This window comes from Terrapene carolina, unplaced genomic scaffold (assembly GCF_002925995.2).
Source record: "Terrapene carolina triunguis isolate 2854851 unplaced genomic scaffold, T_m_triunguis-2.0 Scaffold103, whole genome shotgun sequence".
In the NCBI taxonomy this organism is placed as follows: Eukaryota; Metazoa; Chordata; order Testudines; family Emydidae; genus Terrapene; species Terrapene triunguis.
The window spans coordinates 4,740,994-4,766,626 of NW_020664454.1; the positions used below are offsets into that span (position 1 = coordinate 4,740,994).

Below are 25,633 nucleotides of genomic sequence, written 5' to 3' on the forward strand. Positions count from 1 at the left end.
AATAAATACAGCTAGGATGACTTGTAATTTTTTTTTAAAGATATTGCTTGATGAGTTCTATATTTAGTCCTGTAGTCCTTACTGCAAGCAAAATTTCTATTGAAGTCAGAGGAAATTTTGCCTGATTAGGGACTGTGGGATTGGACTATTTATAATTTTCTGTAATACTTATAGTATTAAGGGGAAAAAACTCAAAAGTGATGTAGAAAAAAGTGTATTTATATTCCGAAATGGAAAAAAGAGTGAAGGCTGAAATAATATACTTTAGCTGCAAAAATTCTGCAACGTCAAAAAATTCCAGATATTGGAAAGTCTGGAAACAAACAGTTAAGGGATCACTTAACCGCTTTCCCACTGCTCTGTAATCATTCAGCAATTTTTGTCATGCCACATGATTTTCCCTCTTGTCCAGTCTTAACTCCCCTCCCTAACATTTTCAAAAAATGCAAAAGTGAAACACCTCAAACTACTAAGAGATGTAAAATCATTTTTTCTGTTTGAGAGGAATAGAATTTCTCTCACTGTTGCACTAATAGGATTCATTATTACTTGCTACAAAACATATGTATGTCCACCGTTACACAATACAGTTAAAAATACAAACTTGTAAACTCTCTCTATATGCACATTAATCTGCAACAGCATGTAATCAGCACTCTGTATAAAACAAAACAGATCAATCATTCCAATTCTATTCATAAAAATATTCTTCTATTCTACCAACCATTTGATCAAAAAATCTATGGCACTCTGCCATGGCTAAATGCACTCTGAAACTATATTCCTTTCAAAATCTTTGCATTTAATATACATACATAAAAATCAACAATAGGCATCCAGCAACATATTTCCATTACCGAACCAAACAAGGGAAGAAAGTTACGCTTGGATGGATGATAGAATGAAGAAGAATTTATAGAGAGTGAGGAAGAGTATGGATCTCTTAACTGTTCATTTCCAGACAACTGAGTTTGAAAACTGGGTTTATAATGGGAAGCAACTTCAGCTTTGACTATGGGGTGGCTACTGGAGCTTCACTTCATGATCTACTGGCCTACACAAATGAACTGAGAAACTACCAGTTTTCTTGTGCAGCTTCTGTCTCACCCGGTCCAGCTAATCACCTGTATTAGAGACATGCTCTTAATCAAAATGCAACAAACCCCCTATTTTTCAAGTTTTTTCATGCATGTTATCATCACGTGATGTCTGATATTATTATCCTGTAGGATCAAAGGCAATGTCACACTAAAATTAGAACAAATCTTCTGGTTCTCTTCTGGAGAAAATTAAAAAATAAGGCCCAGTTCTGCAAGGTACTGAGCATGTCTTGGGAGGGCTACATGTTCTCAAATCCACTGACTTCCATAAGAGTGGAGGAAGCTCAACCCCCTAGGCTCAGAGGCCTGATTCTGCATCCTATAATTCAATGGGAGTTTTGCCACTGGATTCCAATGGCACAAGATCAGACCTATATACCTCTATGTGCAGGAAATTAAACAAGCCTTTCTCCTCTTTATGGTTATCGAGGCTCATTACCATGTAAGGTGTAGTATATGTTTTTACCCTGACCTTGGAGTAATCGCTGTCTTTAAGAGGCTGTTATACCAGGGCAATTTATAATAATGATTTAAAGCAGATTAATGTAATTGGCAGGTAATCCAATTTTATAATCAAGTTTGTCTTGTAATCTTCACAAAGCTGTACTGCACTCTTTGCTTGAAAATGTATTGGTACTAAATTGTGATGAATTGATGCCACATGGCGCTTTTAGTTCTTAGTAACAAAGCCATCGTTCCTCCCCCTGCTTCCAAGGCATACCTTCTTTCAGGCATCACAGTCCTTGTAGAATACTATCTGTTAATATGCAGTGTACTCAGTAGCAGGGCAATTGCCATTTTAGGTGGGATCTCATAACATTCAGGTCAATTGATTGTTCATGTTGTGAAGTAGGCTGTTGTGTTGTGGTTGTCGATCAGTTTTTCTTTAAACAGTTCTGGCTTAGAAATTATGGTATTAAATATTTTGGGACATTTCTCAATATTAGTAAGTAAGAGCCAGTATTAAACTATAACCCTGCCCTGTAAAAATGTATACTGTGGCCAGAGTCCCAGGGTACTCAATGCATGTCTTCGGAAGCTTGTTCAATTCACTGTAATTGAGTTGAGTTGTCATCACCCACTGTCAGGAAATATTTGATCTTTGGCATCAAGCAGAGAGACTTATTCATCCCATATATTTGGGGGGTATTATATGATATATTTGGGGACTAATAGAATATGGGAGGTGTCAGGACTCCTGGACTTCTATTCTCACCCTGTCATTGGCTTGCTGTATGATGTTCAACAAGTCCTTTAATTTCTCTGTGCCCCAGTTTCCCAGTCTGTATAAAAGGGGAGTATAATTATATTGTCCTTGCATGTTTGTGTTTGTTGTGTTTAGTGCTGATCAGTCCATAGAGTAAAACACAGTCCCCACCCTGAGGCATTTATAATCTCAGAAGACGAAACTAATTAACAGTTCACCTCAAAAGCACTGGGTTAGCATGTCATGGAGATGCAGAGTGGTGCAAGAGATTGATTTAGTTCTTGTTTTTAGCATTTAATACATCATAGGATTTCAAATGCAGGTCAACAGAGATGGGCCTCTTGAAATACGTGCCTTTTGCTCAAGGGTAACATTTTCAAAAGCATTCAAGTCCCATTGGCCTTTGTGAAAAGTTTAACTCCTTCTGGAAGAAGTAGTATTTTAAGAGGATTCTCGTTCACTATATACACTGAACATCTTTCCATACCCTCGAGTACAAACTGTTCAGTGTTAGAAACAGCCATTCTTCTCAACTGTTCCACCCAAGATTATTCCCTGTCAGAAGGGCCAATGATAGTGCACGGGTTGAGAGTTTAATAGTGTTTCTTTGCACCACTTAGTGATAGAACATACAAGTTAAAAGCCTTTCAGGCTATGCTACAGGTCAGTTCAACGATGAAGATCTCAGATTGTAGCAAAAGATGTTGGAACCCTTACTGTGTTTAGTTAGAGAAGAGACACATTCTGCAAAAGTCCTGAGGGATGATCCTACAAGCCAACCTTTCAGTAATCAGATGGCCAAAAATACATATGTTGTAACCCCCTGATAATTCCAAATATAAAAAAAAATAATCCCCCATTAGTCCATTCTTTGCAATTTTTGGGTTTTGTCTCTGCTTGAAACACATTTCTGAATGACTTTTTTATACGTTGTGTGAATTCTGTTGTCATCGCTGATGGAAAATGTGATTAGCACATGTGACTGTATCGGACTGGGATAGTGCAGCAAAAAAAATATAATTTCTCAAATTATACCCCACTAAAGAAAAGTTATTGCTATTCCAAATATACAAAGGATTCTTACAAAGGGATATTTGTGAAACTAACTCAAACACATCTTAGATTATAATAATAATAATAATAAAAAATCTGTTCAACAGCTGGATATTTCACCGTGCAAACAAGTAAAATTCAACTCCAGGTATGATTTCTACCTTTGACATGTCTGACAACAAGGACCGTCCTCCTGCACTGCTGGCATGACAGCAATAGCTGAGTCCAGGAGCTGCCACACAAACATAGCTCCAGTCTAGATCCCCACCCCTGGGAAGTTGCTGGGTAGGGAGCAGTCTGCCCCTTTAAAGATACCCTCCACCCAAGGCTGGATTAAGACATAGGCACTATAAACCCATGCCTAAGGCTCCTGTCACATGATGAGGTCAGAATTTCAGTTTTCAGTGTTATTTTGTTTCAATTGAAAGTTTCTAGACCTCATGATTGTGAAGAAACACCCTCAAATGTGACCTGAGTATAACTGAGCAGTGTGAACTGTCCTATACGTCGGAACGGGGTATTAATCCCATGATCCGCTGCTTTGGGAGGTACTGCCAATAGGGCTCTGGGACAGGAGGAGGAAAATGTAGCAGGCCCTGCCTGCTCACCCAAGTAGACACAGTCTGACTGTTGGGGTAAGTACTGGGAGAATCCCCACTGCCATCCCCTGCCTCTCTAGGTGGGGAAGGGGCCCCTGCTGCTCCTTCTAGGGGAGAGAAAGGGGCCTCATGGTGCTGCCCGTATGTCTCTGGGATAGGTGGGACCCTCCTGCCAGCACCACTGCAAGTGGAGTTAGTCACGAGGGGGTCCATACCATGTGTGCATAGGGCTCTGGATTGCTTTATTCTGGCCCTGCTCCCACCTCACACCCACAAAGGAGCACAGCAGGCTGGCTTAGCCGCTTCCTCCCCACCAGCGGGAGCAACTTCAGGGAAGGGTTAAATGTCTGTTGTAACGTAACTGCCTTATCCCAAAAGTCAGTGTGAGAATTCTCGGGGATAGAATACGTAGCGATCATATAACACTTCATCCATGGAAATCAAAGCCCTTCACAACAGATCCTAGGTAATGTTATTCCTATTGTATAGCTGGGAAACTGAGGCACCAAGAGTGCAAGTGACTCAGCCAAGGTCACACAGCAGGTTGTAGGCAGAGTTGATAAAACCCGGGTCTCCTGACTCCCATGCAATTGGAGCACATTGCTTCCTATTGCACATGTTAAAGTTATTTCTCACAATCACAATCTCTCAGTGAAGTGGGGCGCTGTCTTTTGTAATAACGCCACTACGCTAGTAAGTGGTTTTTAAGCTCCCATTCTGTGCCAGTAACTCTGATGTTTTACGTTTTGAGGCTGCTCCACAGAACTTCCTCTTTCTCTAAAACAATATTTGAAGATTAGATAAATCTAATTTAGATTCCGAAGAGTCGGGTCAAGTCTGAGGCTGAAAAAAATGACAATCACCATGTTATTTTGGAAATTGCTTTTAAAGAGATCTGAAAGAGGAAGAATTTTTCAGCAACGCTTTGTTGTAGCAACGTTTGATGCAGTAAGGATGAGTAGGCAGGGGAAGGAAGATTTCGAAAACCCTTCCTTCTTCTAACTTCATGTCCAGGAATTGCAGGAGCAGCTGATGTCAGATATTTATCCCCTCTTGTTCTCTTTGACGTTGGTTAATAAACATCTTGAGGAAAATGGGGAATATGTATATAGGGAAGAACTAAGTGTCATCTAGAGCCCCCATTATGCACAAAATTAGAACCTGTGTCTAGGTGAACTATCAGCATAAAAATATACAATTCGGTCATCAAATAGGTTAAAACAGCAGAAAATAAATTCTCCTATGTGAGCAAACTGGAACAAATTCAGACCTGGGAGTAAGTAGATGCAAATTCATTACATTTTACGTCAGGTTTGAATTTGCTCCCAAGTTAAAACAGTTTACCTAGTGTACTGGTACAGTATAAAGTCAAACAAGATATTAGGGGGATGGTGTTTTTCCCTTTACTCCTGGGGAGTTCCATCAGAGATACATTTGGCCTCTAGGTTTACTTAGAAGTAAGAGAGGGCCAAATTCTGTTCACTACCACTAGTGTAAATCTGTAACTATTGACTTCAAGTATTATTTTGTACTTAGACCTTCTGTAAGTGGAGTAGCAACCACTTTTGCCAAGTCCTACTATATTTGGTCCTTGTAGCAGGGTAATGGATTAGAATTTGACCCAGATAATGTGCAAAACCAAAGTTATATATGGATGTATTTCAAGGTGTTTTTTTTCTTCTGGGTTCAATTCGTTTCACTGCCTGTCTGCAAGAAACATACCACGATTCCCCTTATAAATGTCAAGAACTTACCTGGAGGGTAGATTTTTGGTTATATAACCTAGACCGTGTCCCTCTAATCATGTTTGGGTTTGTTTAGTTTGGAAAAGAGAAGACTGAGAGGGGACATGATAGCAGTTTTCAGGTAACTAAAAGGGTGTCATAAGGAGGAGGGAGAAAACTTGTTCACCTTAGCCTCTAAGGATAGAACAAGAAGCAATGGGCTTAAACTGCAGCAAGGGAGGTTTAGGTTGGACATTAGGAAAAAGTTCCTAACTGTCAGGGTGGGTAAACACTGGAATAAATTGCCTAGGGAGGTTGTGGAATGTCCATCTCTGGAGATATTTAAGAGTAGGTTAGATAAATGTCTGTCAGGGATGGTCTAGATAGTATTTGGTCCTGCCATGAGGGCAGGGGACTGGACTCGATGACCTCTCGAGGTCCCTTCCAGTCCTAGAATCTATGAATCTATGTTATGGACTGGTATCCCTAAATAGCTATTCATTGAATATCTGTATGAGACTCTACAATTCAGCCTCTGCTCCTGTTTTATTTAAAGTCAATGGAAAATTTTCCATTAACTTCAATGAGAGCAGGTTCTGGCCCTTAATCAGCAGAGTTTTCCTAGTATAACTTGTCCATTTATTGCAGTTAATTTATGCTTGTATAATATTTTCTTTGTTCATCTTTATCATATACATTGTAATCCTTTTGCTTCTACATCACAGGTTCAACAGTGTGACCAATCTTGATTCATACACTCACAGCAAAGCCTCCATCTGTCTCATGGATTATAGATCTAAATTGGTAACTATCATTTGCTTGCAGTAATTATTACCAATTATGTTAACAATTCATATGCTTTCTGCTTTTGCTAAGTCTCCCTTAAAGTACTATATCATTTGCGAAAATTTGCTTCAGGTTATGGTATTGTTTATTTTTATCATGAACTTTATTCTTTAGGTTATGTACTTGGGCTGTAAAAATCCATTTTTGATTGAAATTTGCCATTCAGGATCTGACTAGGATTGAACTTTATCCCTGAGAATGAAGTAATTTTAAAAAAGATTATTTTTCAGTTGCTCCAGTGCCTAAGACTCAAATTTATATAACTGAAAAATGACTCAAATGTGAGGGTTTTTTAAATAAATTACCATACCTAGTCCATAACATGGATGAATTTTTGGATGATTTTGGGAAAACAAGTAGAGATATTTCACTTTTGAAATCTGATTACGGTACGTGTGATTAACATTTCTCATGGATTTTTACTAGATTTGTAAGTCCAGGAAAAGGAAGGAATCTCCTGGGTTATATAGTCCATTTCCTCTACCTCCCCCCCCCCCAAATTGCTTGACTACAAAATAATTTTAATAACTTTCTCTTGTAGCCACAGTAGCTTCTTGTATAGTCTTGTCTTGAATATCTTCAGAGAGGTCAGAAATGCAGCCTCCCTTGACAGTTTGATCCATTGTCTACTTGAACTTAGAGGCGTGTTTTTTTTCCCCCTAGGATTCAGTTTTCCTGCTTCAGTGTAAATGATTCTGCTTTGACAGTTGAATATAACCCTTTCCTTGTCATTTACTGGTACCCAGAAGTCAAAATGGTAGGACTCTACTCATGCCCATGTTCCTTCCCTTGATAGCTGCTGTTAACTTTCTCCTTCCCATCATGGCTCCCTGTCCCTGGTGACAGCCATATTTATTTTTCCCTCTTTTCTGTTGGCTCACTTTGAGCCCTAAGTGGCAACTAGGAGTAATTGGACAAAAGTATATATAAAGAAAGGAAATTTAGGCTAAAATAAAACCGGAACAGCTGCCTAATGGTGACAGATCTATTAGTCTGTAGAAAGTTTCTCAAGAAGAAGTGTGGAGGCTCCATTGCTTAGAACACTTAAAACTAGGCTGGACAAAGCACTAGAGAAAATACTGTTGTAAAATCTTTGTGTGGCCTCAAGGGATGTATAAAATGCCCTAATATGTCTCTCTCATCTCTACCTTTTGAAATCTCCAGTCAGAATTAAAATGCAAATCATCTGGGTGATAAAAGGTGAAGCAGTTAACAATGTTGACATGAATTTGTCGTTATGGTTCAGAGTCAATATCCCATAGAGAGATGGGGGCAACTCACACCTCTCAGATCCATTGTTTCTCATTGTCTATTTGCACATTTAGAAGAACCTCACTCTGTCAGTTTTCATTCAGACCACCTTTCTACCCTACAAATGATTTTTTAAAACAGTCTTATTATTACAGTATCTGGAAACTAATAGATCGTCCACAGCAGTACACTAGTAGAATTCCATATAGCTCCTACTCCCATTAACCCATGTAAAGAATTTAACCACAGGTCCCCCCAGAAGTTGGCTTTTCTCTGTGTAGGAGATATTCTAAACCAGGCATTAGATTGGGTGGGCATATGAGATACGCAATACTGGCATTTTCCTGGTGCCCCAGTCAGTTTCTGCATTGCTTTTTGCTGTCTCACACTTGCTTTAGACAGCAATAGGTATTCTGAAATAAACAAAAAAATTGCTTTTTTGTTTGTCCAGTACAACATTAATTCACATTATGCAAAGCTTCTAAATATCTATGTATGCCAAAGAACATGAGTTCAGAGCTATTGCTTTAGTGTGTGTGTGTGTGTGTGTGTGTGTAATGACTTTGTGAGGGACTAAATAATTTGGGAACTGAGATATAGAATCTTTCCTTTGTATCTTGATAGTTCAAATCTAATCTGGGTCAATAGTAACTGAAAGTTGTTACCATCTGATGGTGTGATGGCTGCCATCTTGGTGGACACTAGGGGTTGACCAGGGATCTCTAGAGATAAACACATAAGCCTTTACAGATTGAACTGAAGAGCCAGCCGCTGTAGCTGGGCAGTAGCAGACTTGCATGCTCTGGATCTGGTGCAGAGCAGGACACATAACACACACAAAGCCTGACCAGTAGTGGGCTTAATGGCTCTGCGATGATCTATGTGAAATGTATATGGCTGTTTCAGTCCAATTCCCAGTGAATGGACATCCATGCTGGGAAAAACAGCACTACAGTTGGCATTGTTGCTGGCACTCTCAGTGGAGATGGCAAGAACTGACTGGATCCTAGAGACAAAACTACCCTCTCACCCTAGAGAGGATTAATGCACATTGGTAGGGGAGAGGTGAGGAAGCTGTCACTGCCACTGGGTTTTCTGAACTTCTGATGTAGAAGATAGAGGATTTAATTCTCCAGAGATTTCCATTTGCAACTTTTCACTAGCACTAAATTCAGCTGGAAATTATTAGTATGAACCACTATGGCTATTCCTACTCACTGGGAATGAATGCGAGCTTCCATCCTAGTTGGGATTGAGTATAATTTGTGCTGCAGCTGTCTGACGTGCTTTGTCATTGCAGATTCCCCTGTTGCTGTGCTTGGAAGAAGTTACTATGGCATTCCACACCAATTAATTGTACACAGCTTTTCATTTGACCAGTCATTCTGGGCGTGGCTTAGAATGTCTGAGTACTTTATTCATAGGAGAAATAACACTGAGTGATGATGGGCATTATACTAAAAATATCATGGCTCCACAATACAGTATCACACAACGTAAGGAGTAACCTTCACAATAATATGGGCAGATCATATCTTGAGAACGAAAGCACTTGCTCTTCCCATTGCTAATGCATTTCTCTAAAATAGGCTAATAATGCTTTAACTTGAACAGAAGTGTCTGGTTTGGGCAAACAGACCACACCTCTTGATTTCTTTATACGGTGTCTTCAATGGCATATGACTTTCAACAACTTTGCTTCTCAGGCACAATGAAAATTACTCCAAGGGTAAAGCTCATCTGTGCAGGAAACAGATTTCTCAGGGGCTGCTCCTTGACTGTGGGACAAACTGCCAAAGGAACTAAGGATCAAGACAAACTTCACCACCTTCCACTCCAAGTTGAAGGCGCATTCCTTTGACCTTGCCTTCTCTAAATATATAGCTGTGTGTGTGTGTGTGTGTGTGTGTGTGTGTGTGTGTGTGTATAATTAAACGTTTATGTGAGAAGATCAGGTGTGTTTATGGAAAAATAGCCAGAATGCCCAGGGATTTTATAAAAGTGTTTCCTTTGAAAGGGTCATGGTGCACAATGTAGCCCTCTGGTCAGGGTGTGTGCCCAATGCACAAAGGATGTGGATTTGTTACAGCCTCCAGCTACTGAGCTTGGATCTTTAGCTCAACCCATACAGACTCATGCTTTTCCCTGGTATCAGCCAAGAGGTGGCCATCACACAAGAATGGGACCCAGGGCCGTGGCTTCAGGTTCAGAAAATGGAGGAAAATTGTCAGAAAGGAAAATTATATTTGTCTCTTAATGGCACCAGCTTCCAACTGTAATACTCCCCTTTGAAGCCTCTGGCCTCAAATTACAATGCTGTCTTTTTAAGGGTCCAGCCTATTTCTGGGGATACCAGGCTTTCCTCAGCTGCAGTTGTTCAGAAGGGTCCTTTGTCCTAGCAGCCCCCTTTCAGTCCTTAGACACAGTGATGAGCTACCAAAATCTTAACAACCGGTTCCCTCCTCCTCACCCCACGAGGGGGTCGTGGTCCGCCCCCGCCCCCTGGGACTCCTGCCCCATCCAACCCCTCGTGTTCCTTGACGCCCCCCCGGATACCTGGCCCCATCCACCCCCCTTCCCTGTCCCCTGACTGCCCCATCCAACCCCTCCTCTCATTCCTGATGGCCCCCTGGGACCCCTGCCCCATCCAACCACCCCTTCTCTCTGTCCCCTGACTGCCTCCCACCGCCCCATCCAACCCCTGCTCCTTCCTGACTGTCCCCCGGGACCCTTGCCCCCATTCAATCCCCCTGTTCCCTGCCCTCTGATCACCCCGAACTCCCCTGCCCTCTATCCAACACCCCTTCTCTGCTCCCTTACCGCGCTGCCTGGAGGTGGCTGGCGGTGCTACAGCTGGGGCTGGAGCCGTTGGGCCAGGGCTGGAGCCGGTCGGCCGGAGCTGCAGGGTTGGGGGCCGCTCGGCCGGGCCGTGCCTCCCTGGAACCCTCCTCGCGCCCGCCCCAGCTCACCTGCGCAAAGCCGCCACTTGCTTCTCAGCCCTCCCAGGCTTCCCGCGCGAACAGCTGATTCGCAGGAAGCAGGGGAGGGGGAGGAGAAGAGGGGAGGAGGCGGAGGTGAGCTGGGGCCGCCGGCGGGGCGGAGAGCTGCCGGAGCTTTACCGGTTGTTAAATTTAAAAGCCCTTTTAGAACCAGTTGTCCCGTGTGGGACAACCGGTTCTAAAAGGGCTTCTAAATTTAACAACCTGTTCCCGCAAACCGGCTCCCGCTCACCACTGCTTATACACAGACCAGAACAAGAAATTGGACAGTGTAATCATAAGTGCTGGAACTACCGGTGCTGGGGGTGCTGCCGCACCCCCTGGCTTGAAGTGGTTTCCATTATATACATGGTTTACAGTTTGATTCAATGGCTCTCAGCACCCCCCACTATAAAAATTGTTCCAGCAGCCCTGAGTGTAATCTGCATGGCTCTTCAAGCAGAGTGCAACCAAGGTTCCTCTAGTGGTTGGTCCATCGGGCCCTGGCTCAGTTTCTTCATGGACAGGGACGAGAGAGGATTCTTTTTCCTTTCTCCTTTCCTCCGAGAGCCCCCAAATCACTTCCTCTTCCTGTTCAAGTAGCTGCTTTGCTGAATCCAGACAGACATTCTCTTGATCCAATTGGCAGACAGAGAGGATTCCCGGGGGCAGGGCAGGTCTCCTCCTTGCTCTAGCATGGGGTATGTACACCTCATCACAGTCAGTGGAGCACCAGTGTAACGGAGGTCAGAACCTGGCCTACTGTTTCTTTCAGTTGCCGATAGTCCTAACTTCCTGATGGACACATTTTTGTCCTCCTGGTTTTGGTTCTAGCAATGGGAAGGAATTCTCAGTTACGCTTATTTATGTGGTGTTTTCCACCTGTGTCTTCTCTCATATCTCACCTATTGGAAGTACAAATGCTTTTCTGTGCAGCCAGCATCTTATTTATCATTTGTTCAGCTGCTAAGTTTTTTGTCCTCCTAAGCAAAATTCATCAGCAATTTTGGCACTTCCATCATGATTTTCCAAGCAGCTCTTTGAAGGGCCTTTTCCTCCTCTGCTCATTTTCCTGGAAATTGGAATTATTGCAGCATCTCTTGGTTGGGAACATTCTACTTCCTTAAGCAACCGCAGGAGGCCAGGGAGAGAGAGAGAGTCAGTTCTAGTCACACAGGTCAGACAGCATGAGGCATGCTTATGTGATCCAGTGCTCCGCTTTTACTGTTTGAGAGAGGTGTGCTCCAGTCAGACCCATGGGCTTCCTGAGATCATCATGCAGCTACAGAGCCACTATGTTGGACTATGAAAGGATCCACCACTGGAAAAAGGAGATGGGTGCTCAGAACTCTTGAAATACCAGGAGGGGCCTGGGTGCAGGTGCTCAGTACTTTCAAAAGCCAGGCAACACCGTTAGTTATTCATGTATTTAGTGTGATGAAGAGGCATTTAATTCCACCAACTCAACACTTTCTCCATATCCAGAGATTGGGCAATGACAGGATGGGCTGGCTTCTTCTCCATTGGCATCAGTTAAATTGCCAACTTTCACGTGGTAAATAAGCACCCCGACTTTCAGAATAAGCCAAAAATCAAGCGAATCCCATTTCAAACCAGGCCAAAACAAGCCAATCCCCAAGAACCCCAACATTCTATGTGACTAGATCCCCCCCGGCATGCACTCTGGGACTGTGGTGGCCCCGCTGTGCACCCCTGACTCTCTCCCCCCCTTGCCCCTGCTTGCCTGGAGCCGATCCGGGGGAAAAAAAAAAAAAAGGGAACAAGCTACAAGCCCAACAAGCAACTCTCAAGCCAATTAAGCCAAAAACCAGTCCAATTTCTGCATTTTCTTTTTTTGTGGGTTTGGCATGTCTGGTTAGGAGGCATCTTGGGTTATCTGCCAGAATATTTTGTGATTTTTGGTGTAAGTGACCATTTATTACTAAATCCAGGTTACCCGGGTGGCAAGATAGAGTCTGAAGAGCCTAAGGGGACTGTCTGTGACTCTATAGTAAAACTGATAATGCAACCAGGAAGTTCACACTTGTTACTGGGTTGGTGAAATCTAATGATAGAATCTAGCACCAGTTTGGGGTATCTGCCCTGTTTTTGACAATCTTCCCTGAGGTATAGGCACATTCAATTGTGAGCCACCCCAGATAGTGGACACCACTGACTCGCCATGTAACCAGGATCAAGCCCTCTAACCTCTCTGTACTCCTGTGCTTCACTCATAAAGGAGGTATAATACTTACCTTCCTCACATGGTATTCTGAGACTTAATATTTATATAAACTCTTTAAGATTCACAGCTGCAAAATGCTATGTAAGTTTGTCGTATAACTAAATTGCAGACATGCTTTCTGGTGACCCAGAACAACTCACTCAGTGATATTCACATTGGTTTAGTGTAATGAATAACCAAAAAGTTTACTATAGATGTTCTACTCAACTGACAAATTCCCTCCTGTACGTGTCAGGTGAGAATGTATAAGCCGGGTGAACACTTGGAAAAAGCAACGTGCAGTGCCTAATTAGGTTGCAATTAACAGATGACCTCTGTAATCAGTGCATGGGATGAAGGTAGGATGCAGGCATGGAGAAATTGACTCTGACAAATATAGCTAGACACACCAGGAGCTGAATGAGTTTTGCCTTTACTATTATATGCTGTATGTGATCTTCAGTGATGTTGATTTTATGATCTAGCCAGTTTCTTTTACTAGCACTCATCTCTATATGGTGTCTAACCTTGTGCTTTCAATATGTTAGTGGGGATAGACAAGTACCTTTACACAGTTGAGAGTTATTGTTCAAGTAACCAACACTATAGGGCAGTGGTTCCCAAACTTGTTCCACCGCTTGTGCAGGGAAAGCCCCTGGCGGGGCGGGCCATGTTGGCCTGGAGCAGCGAACCGTGGCCAGTGGGAGCCGCGATCGGCCAAACCTGCGGACGCGGCAGGTACACAAACTGGCCCGCCCCACCAGGGGCTTTCCCTGCACAAGCGGCGGAACAAGTTTGGGAACCACTGCTATGGGGGTTCATCATGCCTCAACGTTTTTTCAGAAGTAACTAGTATTTTAATCCTTTTTAAATGTTGGTCCCAGTCATAATAGGCAACTTCAATGATCATTAGTCATGTGATTGTTCTATGTTAAAATATCCTTAAATCCTGTTATCCTTATTCAGTCTAAATTGCTATTTACTTCAATATGATTTGGTTTAGGACTGCAGGATTTAGCCTATAATTCCCATGACTAATGAGTATGAAACCTGGTAAACAAAGGTTTGTACCGAAACTTCTGCAATGGTTAGATTCTGATTTTATTTACACTTGCTTTGAAGTGTCTGAGTTACTCCAGGTGTCCGCCAACTGGGGTAAAATGAGATTAAAATGTAGTCCATTGTTTCTACAGGTTTCATGATGAGCTCTGCTTTTTCAGGATTTAATATCGTACCTGTTTCAAATATTAAGTTATGAGATCAGATGCATTTTTAAATTGTAAAAATTATTTAAATCTGAGTTCTTGAGTAGCAATTTAAAAAATATTCTTGTGGTTTCAGATGCTATTCTACCATGCTTTGAGCCAAACATGGTTTTGTTTTAAAAAAAAGCAACCAAAAAAAACCATCAGATGGAGTCCATTCTGAATATGGATTATATCTTTATCTGATTTTACAATTTAGAATATAGCATATTTAATGGCACTGTAAAGGGAAGGAAGATGTGACATTTGGAGTCATCCTAGAGAAAAGTGTGTATGTATGTGCATGTGTGAGGTATTACCATATAGATAGGTTTCTCTAAGGAGGGGAGTAAATGTTGTTTCCACAATGTCTATTTCTGAGGTCTGGTCTATACTACCCGCCTGAATCGGCGGGTAGAAATCGACCTCTCGGGGATCGATTTATCGCGTCCCATCGGGACGCGACAATCGATCCCCGAATCGGCGCTCTAACTCCACGAGGGGAGGTGGTAGTAAGCGCCGCCGACAAAAAGCCGCAGAAGTCGATTTTGCCGCCGTCCTCACAACGGGGTAAGTCAGCTGTGATACGTCGAATTCAGCTACGCTATTCACATAGCTGAATTTGCGTATCTTAAATCGACTCCCCCCTGTAGTGTAGATGTACCCTGATATTCGTGGTCTGACAGATGGTATTGCATAGTAGCACTTTGGGAAAGTAGATCAAGCCGGTGCATCTATATGTGTTCTCCTATGGTAGCTGTTTGCAGTTCATACTTCTCATTGCTTCTGCCTTCTACAATAAAAGTGAAATTCCCCCTTGTGCTAAGGGCCAGAGTGAGGCCTACACACCAGCTAAGCTGCACTTAAGTGCCAGTCTGGCTTACAGTTTACTTCTTCAGGGAAACATGATAGTTGAAGTAAACAGGCACAGGCTTTGCAAAAGGGATTTCTAAAAACAATTAGCAAAAGGGATATACATATCTTTGTAAAAGCAATAAAACACCTCATCACAGGGTGGCTGGCCCCTTTGAGGGAAGATGGAGTCAGCCTCACAATTAATGAGGGATGGAACTGAGGAGGGTCAGGTAATAGCTTAATGCAGTGATCCTCAAACTTTTCATATTGTGCCCCCCCCACCCCCATACCCCTGTCCCCTCCCCCCCAGGAGCCATGGTCAGGAGCTGGAGCTGGAAGCCAGACGGGAGCTAGGGGCCGAGAGCAGAGCTGCAGGTCTGGGGCTGGCAGTAGAGCTGTGGCTGGATTGGGGATGGCAGCTGGAGCCGCGGACTGGGTGTGGACCCGCAGTCAGGCTGGGAGCTAGGGGCTGAGTCCAGGGGTGCAGATGGGGGCAGGGCGTGGCTGGATGTTGCTTCCTCCCCACTTCCTGTGGGGGCTGGCCCAGACCCTGCTGTGCCACCCGGAACATTCCTCTGTGCCCCCTTAGGGGGGAAAATCCCACAATTTGGGGACCACTGGCTTAATGGACACCCAGGCCTTATAAAAGGGCTGAGAGAGCTCCATTTGAGGAGTGGAACCACAGAGAGTGGGTAGATTCCTGTGGAAGGCCTTGAGCCAGGGTCTGCAGGAGGCCAGGTACTCCAGGGGAACCAGCTTTGGGGCCCAGTGCTCTATACCAGAGCCAGGAAAGACACAAGGAACAGAGTCCAGGAGGGATGGAGAGTGGTACTCCAGAGGAACCAGACTGGGGATGAATGCTCTGTCCCAGAGCTAGAAAGACTCTCAAAGGTAGCCCAGAAAGTGGCTGGGAACAGGGCCCAGAGGGCAGACTGAAGAGAAGCCCCAAAGAGCAGAAAAACCTTTTTGTTTGTTGGGACTTCTTAGTTGGACTTTTGCAATCCCAGAAGGGGTTAAGTTTTGTTTGTGACTTGGCCAGAGGGCTAAACCATATCTCCAGCATGGACTGGTGTGTGGAGAACTGAGGAGACCCATCTTGGGGAAGGAAACTGAGGCAGGGAGCACCAGGAGTGCCACAGTAGGCCAGCAATGGTGCTTATGTTGCAGCCATGCTCTGCTACTCGTACACCATTCCCTGCCTGAGATTCCTCACCACTCCTGTGTGTTCTCTGGGATTTGGGAAATGGCATAACAACAAATGGGTATAAACTGGCTATGAAGCAATTTAAGCTGGTAATTAGAAACCTTCTTCTAACCACTAGAGGAGTGAAGTTCTGCAACAGCCTTCCAATAGGGCAAACAACCTGTCTAGTTTTAAGATGGAGCTTGATAAGTTTCTGGATGGGATTAGAGGGCAGGATTCCCTGCGATGTCTGGGGACAGGACTCAGTGACCCAGAAGGCCTCTTTCAGTCCTGTGTCCTCTGTTCCTATGATTTAATCAAAGTCCTCTAAGGCAATCTTTCTCAATGACCGGCCCATGGACAGGCACTGAGATCTCCCTGACACAGTTTAGGAAGACAGCAAGCTGGTCACGAGTATCAAAAAGGTTGAGAAACACTGCTCTGAGGTGGTAGGATTCTCTCCCGTGTCCACATACCCTCTGTAGCGCTTGGCTTCTTCTCTGGACCATGGAGTACCGTCTCTTTGACCCTTTCAGTCAGTGTTTACAGTGATCTGAAAAGAGTGGGGAGTCTTCAATCACCCCCACATCTGCAAGTCCCCTTTTTTCTGAGTGCTAGCTAGCTCATTGACATAGGGTGCCTCTATTTGAAGAGAAAACCATCCAGGTTTAATGACCCCGCCCCCATACATATAGAGAGTCCGTAATACCAAACAGAATGTGTAAGTTGTACAAAGAGAGATTTCCAAACTGTCACGGGGGGGAAAAGTTCAAGCAAGAAAATGGAACTTGAAAGAGTTTTTGAAACTTTGTGACCTCCTGACACTGCTGTGACTTTTAACTCCTCTTGTGATTGCTGTGGTTCAGCTCACAGATCTTGAGTGCTTCAAAATCTCTGTACGACCCATCTAGAGTTGCTCTTCTGTGAAAACAGCAGAATGTTCTTTCCAAGAATCACTCACTTTTTATTTTTTAAACTGCTTCAATTGAAAGCTATACTGGCCAGTCACATTCTGTAATTGCTTTTTTAACAGAGATTTGAAAGAAGCATTTGCAGCCGTTTGCCCTCTTGATTATAGCAATCTGTGGGTCCAGGGATAGCAGCAGTACTTCATATTAAAAACCATGTTGGATTTGGTGAATGGATTCCACAAAGGTGGTGATATACAGAAAAGACTGATTCAGATTTAATCAGTGGGTCACTTGTCTATTGAAGTCTAACTGTAATTCTAGAAATGACCAGGCTTTAAGTGATGATGGTGATGAATCTGGTGCATACGGGTGAATAAATAAAATATATTACCTCACCCACCTTGTCTCTCTCTGGGGGAATATGAAATGAAGAAAATGATCTCCTTCCCATCAGCACATGTTCCCATTAGCACTGGTGCTGATACGTGTATCAAGAAGAGTAGGTACTTTTAAATGTGAAGCCTCTGATTTTCTTCCATTATGGGGATAGTACACATTGATTAAGACAGAGAAATTGGTGGGTCTTCTTAGCTGTATAATAAATGACCAGATCTCCAATACAGTATCAGAAATTGGGGCTATGCATGTGTATGTGTGTGAGTGAGCAGCTAGTTTGAAGCTTTGCTTTAAAATTCCTACTCGGATCCAAAAGTCATGAATAAAAGAATATTTTCCTGTTATGCTGGTGAGAAGAAAATTCATACTGTATCTTGTTGGTGAGTTTGCAAAGGATCTTAGCCTCATTTAATATTAAAATAAAAATATATATAATGGACAGAATCTCAGCCTCACCTAGGGTAATTGTGCAGAAGTTTTTGCTGCAGGCAGCGATGTTACTGAGTGTTTAAGTGTTGCTTTAGGTGCTCTTGAATAAACTGTACACATTGGATAGTCTGTAAAACAGGTAGGCCTTGTAGTCCAGGTGGCATTAGTTTAAAATCATATCTTTAGTTAAACTGATGCAAACCCTTGCATGGACACTTACTTTGGTTTAAACTAGGCTTATTTTGGTTTTCCTAATTCCATAAGAAATTGATAAAATCCTGGTTTAAATGGATGGGTTTGTGTACCAGTTTAATGAAATTGGTTTTAAGTGGATTTTAGTAAAACTGGTGCAATTCTGTATGTAGATGAGGCCTTAGATCAAGTACTGGATAGGATTCCTCTGCTCCATAGCGCTCAACCTACCTGGGCCCAAATGTGGGTAGCAGTGTGTGACAAAGTTCCAAAAGAGTGGGAACATAACCTTCTTCAAGCAGGAAGGTAAGATGCCATGGGATTCACTACATGAGAGTAAACAGTCCTTTCTATCACTTCAGTGCAATGATTCTTTAGTTGTGGTGTCAATAACTTTCCACAATAAATGTAAGGGGACACCAAAGGTGAATAGAAAGTAGGGAACTGTGGGACTAAAGTGAGTGACTTTTCTCTTGAAATGTCGGATGTTTGAAAGAGAGGCCATGACTCTAGTCCAACCACTGGACTCAAAGGGACTTAAGGAATCAGGGTTACAGGGGTAACTGGATTAAATGTAATAGACAGAAGGTCAGAACAGATATCTAATGGCCCCTTCTGGCCCTAAGCTCCCTGTACCAGTCTTGGCTCTCTCCTTCCCTCCCTCTGCGAGGCACCAGGGTATAATGGGTTTTAGGGGAGTTGTGAGTCTTGAGGGTACGGAAAGTTTAGTGCAGTACACCTAGCTCCTGTCACTGCTTCCTTTACTTGGCAGCAGGCTCCCTTTAGCAGTGGATAAACAGAGTAATAGAAGGGGAAGGCAGCATTGGATACCCTGTGACAGGTTAAAAAAACAGAACACCCCCTCCCGGAGGGCTCACTCCCAAAGACCATTTGGGCTCTCGACTATGTGCTCAGGAATGGGATAGAATAACTTTCTGGGATGAGTGGGGAGTTCTGTCTTTAGGCCCATTCAGACCTTGACCTCTGATCCTGCCAACAAGAAGAGGGCTGTTAGAAGACGGCTGCCTCCACTCAGAACTGCACTCAGCCTGTCTCATTTCACATAAACCACTGAACAGTCATCGACTGCCAGTCACTGTTGCCCCAGGCTAGACTTGAACCAGTGGTCTAGAAATGAAATACTCCATGTATCTGTCACCGGGCAAACTACTCCAGGCCCTCTGGCCTCTCCTCTCAGTGACAAACACCGTCCATAAATGAAAATGTTCCCCTACCAGGATACAAACAGCAGGGACGTAGACAACTTTTTTTTTATTCGGGAGGTGGTGGCTGTAATAACTGTTGAACATTGCTTTAATGAGTAGTTTTGCACCATGACTACATTTGTAAAAGCAGCAAAGAGTCCTGTGGCACCTTATAGACATGCATCCCAAGAAGTGGGTATTCACCCACGAAAGCTCAGGCTCCAATACGTCTGTTAGTCTATAAGGTGCCACAGGACTCTTTGCTGCTTTTACAGATCCAGACTAACACGGCTACCCCTCTGATACATGACTACATTTGTTTAGCTCACTTTATCAAAAGCAGACAAACTTCTGTTCCAAAGTCAATGTTTCCTTTATTGATGCAGTCCTTAAATTTTTGGAGAGGCTAAAGCCTGGCCCACATCCCCAGTTGTCTACGCCCATGAACAGCGATGAAAAGATAAACAGAAACCTCTTTTCTGACTGAGCTTCCACAGTCTCCTGCTCTGGTCAGAGCAGCCCCTGCTTGTTTTTTCCTGCCTTATGCAGTGGTGATGTAGCTGTGTTAGTCCTAGGAGACCTGAAGAAGAGCTCTGTGTAAGCTCGAGAGCTCGCTCTCACCAGCAGAAGCTGGTCTAATAGAAGGTATCACCTTTCCCACCTTGTGTCTCTTTTCCTGCCTTGTAAGTTAAAGCAGTGAGCTATGGTTGCCTGATGAGTTCCAGCTACCTTGACTTTTCAGATAATTTAACCTTTTTCTGCATGGTCACTAAATCCTACCAAGGAGCACAGGAGAAGGAGGGGGTTTTAAGTAACGCTTCTCAGTTGGCCCCAGGGCCAGTATCCCTCTACCTCTACCAGGGGCGGCTCCAGCGCAGCAAGCGCGTGCCTGGGGCGGCAAGCCGCGGGGGGGTGGCCTGCCGGTCGCTGTGAGAGCGGCAGGCAGGCGGCTTTCGGCGGCATCCCTGCGGGAGGCCCGCCGGTCCCGTGGCTTCGGTGGCAATTCGGTGGCAGGGACGCCGATGGCGCGGCACCGGCGGACCTCCCGCAGGCATGCCACCGAATCCGCGTGACCAGCGAACCTCCCGCAGGCGCACCGCCGAAAGTCGCCTGACTGCCGTGCTTGGGGCAACACAAAACATAGAGCCGCCCCTGAGCTCTACCCAAAGGGGTAGTATAATCTGTCACAATAAACAAAAAATAAAATAAATAAATAAATGCCACGGACAGTTCCAGATGCCATTTATATTAATTACTATTTTGAACGCGGATAAATAATGGATGGACTTAGTGAGACACCTCCCCCCCCCCCAATATTTGTAGGAAACTTTAAAAGATCCTCTCTAGTGATAGACAACCAGCACAGCTAGCACAGTTTGGTATTTAGGAAATTCTAGTTTTCTCTAGTAGTCGTTAATGAAACTATTTCTGTTTACCTACCCACCGTGGCTGCCTAAATGAATTGTCCCAGCTGCCAAGCTGGTGCATTGTAATGGAGATTTCAGTTCTCAGCAGCTTATTGAAGTACTCTGTAATTTTGAGTAAGAATGCTGTTTCTCTGTTAATAGTTGAAAAACCTAAAATCACCAATTTATCCGTTTGATGAATCCAGATCTGTGCATCACATTTATGGCCTGGGCTTGAAAATTACACACAGGGCCGGCTCTGGCTTTTTCGGCCGCCCCCCCTCCCCCCCGGCAGGGGCTCCCCGCTCTCCCCCCCGGCGGCCGGGGGGAGGGCGGCCAGAGCGCTGGGGGGAGGGCGGCGAGCCCTGCTGTGGCCCCGCTCTCCCCAGCGGCCGGAGTGCCGCGCCGCCGCCCCCCTCCAGGTGCCGCCCCAAGCACCAGCTTGGGTGCCTGGTGCCTGGAGCCGGCCCTGATTACACATGCTCTCAGTGTTGGTGCTATGCATAGGAAGATTAAGCAATTGCTTGGGGCCCCCTGTTTGCTTTTTTAGTATGTGTTGTGTGTGGGGAAGCCCCCCCCCAAATATTCCTGATTAAGGCCCCCAGCAGTGGGCTAGAGCGGTCTCTACATGCACTGGTACATGATGGGAGCTAAAAATTAGGCTCCACATAGATGATTTCAAAGTTATTTAAGTGGGGGAAAATACAAATGCTTAAGAAAGAAGGGATACATGTTAAGTATGAGATGCTGAGTTGAGGACAGTTAACACTAAACTACTCTTAAATTTGCTCTGTGTCATTATCATTTTCTTAGATGGCTTCAGTAACAGATGCCAGATACAGACACAATGATGCTTCAGACCAAAATTTCGATTACATGTTCAAACTCCTGATCATTGGCAACAGCAGTGTGGGCAAAACGTCCTTCCTCTTCAGATACGTTGATGACACTTTCACACCAGCTTTTGTTAGCACAGTCGGAATTGACTTCAAAGTGAAAACTGTTTACAGGAATGACAAGCGGGTGAAACTGCAGATCTGGGTAAGTGCTGGCACTTTCCAAATATTTTATTTAAACTTGAGCAAAGATATACCAGAAAAAGTAATCATAAATGCTAAGAACAAAATAATTTGAAGCATTTGGCTTTTTGAAAGTAAATCCTGGATTATTCTAGGTTTATTATTCATGGGGTTTTGTGTGGTTGTATCTTTTCCCCACACTTGGAGACATTAAATCTGATCAGCTCATATCCACCAAATATAGTTGCATCTTCCTGCAATATTGCACTGCTGAGCAGAAACAGGTGAATTCACTCCAACTACTGAGGGTCCTCCTACACATAGCTACAGGGAGTGAGGGTGTGTGACATGGTATACCAGGCTCAGAGGCTCCCTGCTGGAGGCCTCTGGGTCCTATCACTAGGGCTTCGTGTCTGTCATGGAGGTCGCGGAAGTCATGAATTCTGTGACTTTCTGCAACCTCCATGACTTCTACAGCTGCCGGTGTGGCTGGCCCCGGGGATCGCCTTTGCAGCGGCCGGTGCGGCTGCCTGAGCAGCGGTCCTGGGGGCGGCCCCCAGCAGCTGGTGCTGCTGGCCCTCTGGTTCCCACCCCCAGCAGCAGCTTCCCAGTTCCCCCCAGAGCAGTACCCCCCCCCCCAAGATTTAGTCAGGGCTATTTTTAGTAAAAGTCATGGCTCAGTTACGGGCCATCAATTTTTGTTTATTGCCCATGACCTGTCCATGACTTTTTTTTTTTACTAAAAATACCCATGACTAAATCGTAGCCTTACTTATCACACCTGTCACAGAAAAAGGGCAGTAGAGAAGCAATCCAAGCGGCCTAGAGAGACTGCGCGGGAAGCGGCCATTAGCCACTGGGGAAGTGGCCTGAATATTTGACACACCACTGGAAGGGGTCCTAAACTGTTAGTGGCCCAGCTGGAGAGCTGGGGCCAGAAAGTCTCAGAGTGGGCAAAACCATTGCCTCCAGAGAAGAAGGCCTGGGGGTACAGCTCAATACCAGGCCTGGGACTGTATAAAGACTGAGAGGCCTTGCGATAGGTCTCTGTTGGATTGTCTGGGAAGGGGTTCGTTTTGTTTGTATTACCTACAGATTGTGTGGGACTCAGCTGGAGGGCTGAGTCATTGAAACCGCTGACAGGGTCATCATAAACTGAAAGAGTACAGGCACATGCACATGGCCAGGGGGCACTTGCAAGAGGTGGGTGCCACTCCGTTAAAGGGTGCTAAAAGACAGCTCTGGTGAAACCACATCAAATGTCAACTAGAAGGAGAGATTCATACAAAAACGCAGTCATATAATTTCTGCAATGAGCCAGAATTTCACTGTCAAGTCAGCAAAATATCTAAGATTCCTGAACTACAGAGTACAGCACAGGGCTACAACTAAGCAACCATGCTATGAGTTCATCATGTTTCTTTTATGAAGTGCAAATGTTTTAGAAACATTTTTTTATTACATGTGACAGATGACTTCAAATTCATTTATGCAGCAAAATTGACCCTGATAGTGTTTAACCTTTCAGATACCCCAGAAAATTTGCATTCAAACTGTGTTGGAAAGCTGTGCTCAGGCTTTTGTATTTTGAAGAATTAGAAAGCACCCACTTGGAATTCCCTAGCAAAATACTCCCATTTGTATTAAACACGTGAAAAAGATATCAAACAGGGAGAGAGAAGGGCAGCTATCAAACCAAATTCCAGAGAGCCAGCTGCAGCAGCTTAAAATGGTTCTCTGTATAGCTTTGTCTCCAGACTAATTAAACAGAGGCACCGGATATAAGGTTAGTTGAAACAATGTGTTATCATTTTCCAGACATTTCTAGCCAATAGAAAAATGGCAGATGCACAGTGTTCTAATTAATCCATACGCAATGGATTCATAACTAATCCTTTAGTTTCTAGATTAAAATATACCACTGTACAAAGCACATCATTCTGAACTGCTGCTGTCCTGATTTGAGTGGGCATCTAATCAGAGGATTTTTTTTTTTTTAACTAAAGCATTTTCCATAGTAAATATATAATTAATTTGATCTCTTATGTATCCAGGTGCAAGGTACAACAGATTTAATAGCAATACGATCTTTGCCATGTTGCTAGATTCTGGTAATAAAATAAAACTGATATATAGGTTGGCACAGACCTAGCTGTGAAATTATTTGATTTAGTATTTGGGTTATGAGGATATTTCAGAGTTTAAAGCCATTACCAAATTAAACATGTTTCTCCTCCTGTGTTTGACTTTATTACAGGACATCATGTCCCTGCTGTTAATGAAGTTTGTAAAAGGAAGGCAAACTCTGTAAAGTTATGTGAGGTTTATCAAGAACATTCTAAATAAAATTTAGAATTAATCAAAAGTTTTAAATAAATATGTTTGAAGTCTTCTGGAAAAGCCTTAAACTTGAAAAGAGATAATATACTATGTTGCTTTTTCAGAGAGAAGTCACTAAAATAGTAGGATTTGTAATATTAGAGTATCAACAACATTAGTGATGTTAAGTACTTAATTTTTCATTTTAAATCAACAATTCCAGGGTGAAGTGCTTTTATTTTTATCTCTCTTTCACAGATCCGTAATATGAACCATAACTTAAGAGTTTTAACAAAGATTTTAAGTAGGTACCTTTTAAAACCACTTAATATTTCAACCTGTTTTGAGCTCATTTGCTCTTGTCATAAACCTGAATCTGTAGTTTGAATGTAAGCATTAAGCAAAGCATGGTAGTGGTGGCTATTAACAGACCAAAATCTGAGCCCTTACAAGGCACAAAATGCAACTGAGCGCTCGTAGGTGGATGAAAGGAATTGTTTTCTTGTAAATGTATCTCCTGGTGTTAATTTTGCTTCTTTTCTTACAGAGCCTACATTAGGTTCTAATCTGTTTAAAAACTGATGGTACCACTCCCCATTGATTTCAATGGGACCATATGCAGAGAAAGATACTACTCAATGTGAATGAGGGAGCAGGGTCAGGCTTTTCTTTGTATTAGTGCATGAGAAGCAGAACAATGGGTGAAACTGACTATAAACAAAAATGAAATTGGCTGTTAACTATGAAGAGCAAAAAGTAAACAAACAGTTTACGTCTTGAAAAATAATTGGAAAATTCTTTGTTTTAGTAATGCAAAGTTTATTAGTAACAAAGGAAATAAGATATCTTATTTTGAAATTTGTGGGACCTGATTCTCCAGTGCCTTGAATCTTGTGCAGTTGTTTACATCTTTGTGAAGTGGGTGCAAAACATTACATGAGACATAAGGCAGAGGAGAATCAGGCCCATGACTTTTTACCTTGACAGTGTCTTTGGATAACAGTGGGTGAAATTTATCACTGTGCAGAGTCAGCACAAAACCTACACATGACTTAAATCCTGTTTTGAGGTCTTAAGTGGGACTTAAATGGTGCCTAGCTCTTGTGCTGACCTTCTGCATGGGAATGAATTTCATCCTAAATAAATTAGCTGTGAAAGTAGCCCGTGACTGATTTGGAGCATCAACACCATTCTATCACTTAACTTGAAAGAGCACATTCACTATACAGATGTGTCTACACCAGCAGCTCTCCATGGGTGCAGGTGCGCTGGGTTAGAACTAATAGCAGCTTTGTAAGGCTTTGTCGGAGAGTTAAACAACACAGTAGTTAAAACCAACTGAGCCTTGCTGAAACTAGAGGCTTCTGGCCTGGTGGAGCTGTTCCAGTAGAGGATTCAGGGTCTGAGGTTGGCTAATATAGACAATGGCCAGGCATGTGGTACTCTGGATTAAATGAAATCTCATTGGAAATTTCACTGTTTTACTTTGTGG

At 43.4% G+C, this 25,633-nt stretch overlaps 1 protein-coding gene across 1 annotated transcript in view; it reads left to right on the forward strand.

Moving 5' to 3' along the window:
• Positions 1-6,416: 6,416 nt before the first annotated feature.
• The window catches only part of LOC112104320 (ras-related protein Rab-3B), a 125,207-nt gene continuing 105,990 nt past the window's right edge, over positions 6,417-25,633 (forward strand). Inside the window, exons 1-2 of the mRNA XM_026651829.1 lie at positions 6,417-6,487; positions 21,617-21,844. Of these exons, the coding sequence (XP_026507614.1) occupies positions 6,467-6,487; positions 21,617-21,844 (249 nt within the window). The 5' untranslated portion in view covers positions 6,417-6,466. The remainder of the gene's footprint in view (positions 6,488-21,616; positions 21,845-25,633) is intronic.